General features: G+C 39.7%; 1 protein-coding gene across 3 annotated transcripts in view; it reads right to left on the reverse strand.

Annotated features, from left to right (window-relative positions):
- LOC109244323 (DNA mismatch repair protein MLH3) overlaps positions 1-2,284 on the reverse strand; it is an 11,656-nt gene extending 9,372 nt beyond the window's left edge. For 2 of the 3 annotated variants that reach the window (XM_019411385.1, XM_019411384.1), the window contains exons 1-4: positions 2,056-2,279; positions 1,651-1,780; positions 870-921; positions 716-763 (exon numbers count right to left, since the gene is read on the reverse strand). In XM_019411385.1, coding sequence (XP_019266930.1) covers positions 716-763; positions 870-921; positions 1,651-1,776 — 226 coding nt within the window. In that variant the 5' untranslated portion in view covers positions 1,777-1,780; positions 2,056-2,279. Of the gene's footprint in view, positions 1-715; positions 764-869; positions 922-1,650; positions 1,781-2,055 lie in introns of all 3 variants that reach the window. The other variant, XM_019411387.1, reaches the window with a different exon arrangement.
- Positions 2,285-6,264: the final 3,980 nt, after the last annotated feature.

A 6,264-nucleotide genomic window follows, 5' to 3' on the forward strand; every position in this document is an offset into this window, starting at 1 on the left:
ACGAGACAGATTTTGTTTGTTCGGCCTTACTTTTTTTTGCCACGAAAAGAAGAAAGAATTTGGAGAAGCGAAGTGAAGGAATTCAAAAGAGGGATTCCAAGAGAAGAATGTGAACTGTGAAGAAAGAAGATATATGGGGAATGTCTTGCATGATTATTCCATCGAGCATGTCCGGATTTAAAAATAGAGTTTACAAGTAATCTCAAAAAGGAAAAGAAAATAAATTCCTACTCCTTATTACACGATTAATTCTAAATCTTTTCCATATTTACAAGGAACGGATTCTTACCATATTTACAATTTCCTAATAATAATATCCATAACAGATAGAAAAACTAGGATCCTAACCGAATTGTAACTAGAGAAAATGATAAAAATATCAATCTACCAGATATAGGCATCAATTGCATTTGTCATTACAGCAAATTTGACAATTAGTCCACCGCGCAAATTAAAGATCATGATGATACCACTAAAAATTTAGTTTCTGTTTTATTTCAAGAACATTTGAAATCAAGTTTGCCCGATTACAAGTAAAACCACTAAAACGTGTATGCCAAAAGAAGCTAGTGAACACACAAACCGACAAACATCCTATCAGCAAAGTAACTATGCATGTGCCTCCATTCAAGTTGTCAGGCAGAAGAAATTACGTACAGCAGCATCAATACAATAGAAAAGATTATGTCAGTCCAACATTTTGCAAAAAGATTACCATATCTTTCTCCTATCAGCACCAGTCCGTCTCGTGAAACACCAGATCCTTCAAAAGAAAGTACAATTTTACGTGATCAAGTAAAATAATAAATTGAGCGGAACTTTTCTGCAGATCAAAATGCATTACATCAATCAAAGAAACTAGTACTTACCGTCGTCATCCACCTTAATATAGCAGGTCCCAACACTAAGAGCAACATATACCTGGTAGAAACTGGGTTTAAGATCAATCTTGGAGTACTATTTATAAGAATAACAAACATAAAAGAACAGCCCTATGAGGAAATAAATCTCATGAAAAGAAAAGGAGCTGTGATATCAGAATGGAACACCAATCATACTAACAGGAGAAAGACGAATCAATTTTCAAACAAAAGGATCATTCCATTACTAGGAAATTTCAAGACTCCGTCAAATTGTTAGAACGTAAAGCATATGTCATTGTCATCTGCGGTAACAAACGAGGGAAGGTAAAATTCATTGAAGTAATGAGGTGCCTCGCCGGCCACTGCCTTTTGTCCCAGCAACTCACAAATTCGCAGGTGCAATTAGTCTACGCAATTAAAATTGGATAAAAGCACAACTTGCCAGCATTAGTTCACTTACCTATGATATTCTCAACCCCGCCTCTAATGATCCTCAAATCATTAACAAACTCAAAAAAGAAAAAACATATACTTCCCCCATTATCTTGTAAGGCACAATTTTAAGAATCAATCGACCTCGAAAAATCTAGACCCCGTAAAGGAGAAGGACAGGTGAGGGCATTTATGAAAATCTGGCCAAATCACTACTTTTTATAATTATAATTACTTAGTTTTTTTGAAATAAGTTGTGTGACTGGGACCTTTAAGAACAACTCCACAACTTTCCATTCAATACCTTGCAAAATCATAAAGAGTATTGCAACACTGAAAGGGTAAATGGGACTACCTTGGCAGCACCAGCATCAAGGCTGTTGAAAACCAATTCCTCAACAACCCTTGTGAAATCATACAATATAACCCCTGATCTAATTGAGCTCCGAATACCCTCAGGCAATCGCTTAATGCTTCCCATATCCCTAAAGAAAATAAAAAATATATTCGTGAATATGCTTTACATACGCTGTCGGAACGCCAACCTATTTTTTTTAATAAAAAAAAAAGATTTCTTGAATTTCCTTAAAATGTGCATGCAGCAATGTGAATGCCAATATAATCGTAAAACCCTACTATTTTTATAATTTCCTTATAATATTCAAGAATGCCTATGTAATTTTTAAACCGAACGAGCTCTGGAACTTTTTAAAATTATGCAAGCAAAATGCCAAGATAATGGTAAGAACAGTAGAATTACCTGAGAAAATAAATTGGCCGGAAAATTGAATCAGGGTTTAGGGTTTTGATCGGACATCGCCACTGAAACAGTTAAGAGAAACAACTCGGTGGAATATGCTATGCTGCGCCGGTAGCGTACCAAGTTCGGGTTTTTCAGTTGAGCGGGCTTTTATAATTTGAAAGCAAGGTAGATAGGCGGTCGGTTACGGTATATGATGGTGGTGAAAGGGCGCAAATTTCTAAAATGCGCTGGTGGTATTTCGATGACGTGTCGGCGTAAACTGCATCTACTGTATATTTATATTGCTTATTACTAATAAACCCGGAACCAATAGTGATTTTTTTGGACTCAAAGTACATAAATAAGTGTAAAAAAAAAAAGTTACTTTTTTATATATAACGCCAAAATACCCCGCGCTATACCTTAACGGTAACTTTTGCCGTTAATGTATAGCGCGGCGGATTTTGGCGATATATATACTTACGATTTGACTGACAGATATAGCGTGAAGAATTCAATGTCGAAACTAGTATAATAATGTATATTAGTTGATTTGAATGTGTTTTCATGTCGTTTTGTGTTTTATTTGCGAAACTAGTATGTTATATTTATCCGGACTTAGATATTACTGTTCTAAAAAAAATGTAAAATTGAGAAATAATTTGTTTTGTTAATATCCAGATTTAGATATTAGTGTTTCCATGTCGTTTTGTGTTTTATTTGCGAAACTAGTATGTTATATGTATTTTTGTGAATGTTATGTGATTAAAATGTATTTGTTGTTTATATTTAGTTTAGATTATTTATTAGCGTAGTAAAATATAGAACCTTTTTAGCGTAGTAAAGTGTAGAGTATTTTAGCATAGAATCCTATAGTTTAAGTATCTCTTATACTGGTAGATGAAAATACAAATTTTGTACAATTAAATAATTAAAAATTGAGAATTTAAATTATAAAAAAAAACACACAAAATTATAAAAATTGAATTTGACACACATAATTATGCATGATAATTTGGTGCCACTGGGCTCAAACATCGAGCCTGGAACCCATAGGAATACAAACTTTATACAATTAAATAATTAAAAATTGAGAATTTAAATTATAAAACAAACACACAAAATTATAAAAATATTGAATTTGACACACATAATTATTAATGATAGTTTGGTGCTACCGGGCCTCAAATATCGAGCCTGGAACCCATAGGAATACAAACTTTGAACAATTAAATAATTAAAAATTAAGAATTTAAATTATAAAACAAACACACAAAATTATAAAAATATTGAAATTGACACACATAATTATTCATGATAGTTTGGTGCTGCTGGGCCTCAAATATCGAGCCTGGAACCCATCGGAATACAAACTTTGTACAATTAAATAATTAAAAATTAAGAATTTAAATTATAAAACAAACACACAAAATTATAAAAATATTAAAATTGACACACATAATTATTCATGATAGTTTGGTGCTACTGGGCCTCAAATATCGAGCCTGGAACCCATAGGAATACAAACTTTGTACAATTAAATAATTAAAAATTAAGAATTTAAATTATAAAACAAACACACAAAATTATAAAAATATTAAAATTGACACACATAATTATTCATGATAGTTTGGTGCTATTGGGCCTCAATATCGAGCCTGGAACCCAATAGATATATATACCCCGTCCATTTACAGATTAAACATACAATTAATGTTGTTTAATTTACAGTTGACGAAATGGACGTGCCGCCTATACATCCCGGCCCTTACTCTCTTGAGCTATTAGTGCTACAGGGCGATCATAGGTCCGCCCATATATGGGACGGAGAGTTACTATCCCAGACTCTCCGCGTTAGGAGAGTGGACGACCTGTGGGATTTTTTGAGGGAAAGAGATCTCCATTCCCGTGTAATCCAGCGCCTGCAGGATACGGGATTCTATAGGATTATTGAGATCGGGCGGATGCAGCTCGACTGGGCTTTGATCACGGTGTTGATTGAGCGGTGGCGACCGGAGACGCACATTTTTCACCTGCCCATTGGCGAGGCCACCATCACGCTGCAGGACGTGGAGGTTTTATATGGCCTGCCCGTTGATGGCATGGCCGTTTCACTGCCTATTGCTATGAGATCTATGTCGCGTGCGGATTATTTGGACATGCTGCAGCAGCTCACGGGTTTCAGGCCACAGGACGAGACTGCATCGTCGGGGGCCAGTCGGTTGACTTTGACCCCTATTAGACAGTACCTGGAGGTACTCCACCCCGATATCACCGATGATACAGAGGAGGTACATATTACCCGGTATACGAGGTTGTTGTTGCTTCTTCTATTTGGGGGGGGTCTTGTTCCCGAACACTTCGGGGAACCTAGTCAGCCTGAGATTTCTTCATCATATTCAGCTGCTAGATGAGTTACCCTATTACAGCTGGGGTGCTGCTGTTCTCGCCTACATGTACAGGCAGATGTGTCGGGCGAGCATGGGCACCCAGAGTGATGTTTGTGGTTTTCTGCCGCTTCTATAGGTGACAACATATTCGAATAATCTGTTCATTAGTTCCAACTCTACCTAGTTAGAATTTATCTTAAACCTTACGTCAACTTTGTATGTTAGGTTTGGGCCTGGGAGCGGTTCTTGCAATTTCAGCCACCTCTACCACAATTACCTCCTAATGTAGCACCTCCGTTTCTCCCTCTAGCCAGGAGGTGGGTTCTCCGCCGTACACTTTCACGAGAGTATGATGCTCATCATAATCTCCCCCTCTGCAGGGATGTGTTGGATCTGCTGGAGGGCGCACAGGTAAATATGTACCTAAACTTACCTGGTATAGGTTAACTTAGTGTTGCGCATACTCACGTTTTGTGTTCTTATTTGATAGTTCATCTGGACGCCATACAGCGACGCTTTGATAGCTGGCCTGCCAGATTATTGCTCGGTCGGCCGACTGATTTGGAGCACTTCTTCCCCTCTCATATGCCTCGATATTGTGGAGTATCATGCCTCGGAGCGGGTACTTTGCCAGTTTGGCCGCTCGCACTATGTACCGAGGGGGCCTATATGGGAGCCTACACATTATCAGAGGGATGATCGTTCCAGGGCGGACGACGCATTTATAGCATGGATAGCGGCGCAGATCCATACTTGGGACCAACGAGATCGGATGATTCCGCCCCCACCTACACAGATCCAGGCGGTGGATATTCAGAGGTATATGTCCTGGTACCGCCACGTTACCCGACTTTTTATCGGGAACCCTATTCATCAGGCTGGCGGTCGGTACGTTCCATACGCCGGGCGACACGAGGCCCTGGTATGTTTTCTGTTATTATTAATTATATAACTGTAACTTAGTGCAATATATGTAGTTTATATTTTATACGTTGTGCAGGCTATTGGACTACATACAGTCTATCAGATGGGACTGCAGATGCAGGATCATGTCGGCGATCCTACGGCCGCCTTGCAGGATTACAGCCGTCGATTTGTAGAGGTGGCTGCCCGGACACTGCAGCGAGCCCGAGAGGATCAGCGTTTGGCACACATGCCTGATTATGTGGAGCCAGGGCAGTACGAGCGAGGCCCTGGTGTCGCACGAGGTGGTGGTGCCCGACGAGGCGGGGGTGCCGGACGACGTGGTGGTGGGCGGAGAGGAGGTGGTCCCCAGCAAGGGGGCGTTGAGGCCCCTGCTGATGATGTTGCTGCTGATTTGCCGGGTGGCCTACATGAGATGGACATGCCGTCATACAGCCTTGGGATGGATCTCACTCTAGGGACTTCGCAGGTGACCCTGTCAGGTCAATTATTGATCACGGGCTCGGACCTTTCTAGAGTGGATTGGGATACATACTTTCCAGGCCCGTCTACTGTTGCTGAGGATCGGCCGACCCGAGATTTACATAGTGGGCGCCGGCTGAGTTATGGTTCGTCATCGCAGGCGCAGGTATGGTTTTCTTAGTATTAAATTACAATTTGTTTTTATTCTTCTCATTTATTTTCCATAACTTTATCAATTTCCTTTATAAGGCTTTGTGCGATGCTGACATGGCTGCGACAGATGATTACATTCAGGAGCCCAACGACATCGTGGTAAGACAATTTAAATTGTTGTGACTTATTATATACTTTGCTATACTGAGCTTTCTATTCTTATGTAGGTTTCTACTGGACTGACGGCCCCTTCCGCCGTTCATGTCAGCACCAGTGATGATCATGCTGCGGTGCATCC

Source organism: Nicotiana attenuata, unplaced genomic scaffold (genome assembly GCF_001879085.1).
Source record: "Nicotiana attenuata strain UT unplaced genomic scaffold, NIATTr2, whole genome shotgun sequence".
Lineage (NCBI taxonomy): Eukaryota > Viridiplantae > Streptophyta > Magnoliopsida > Solanales > Solanaceae > Nicotiana > Nicotiana attenuata.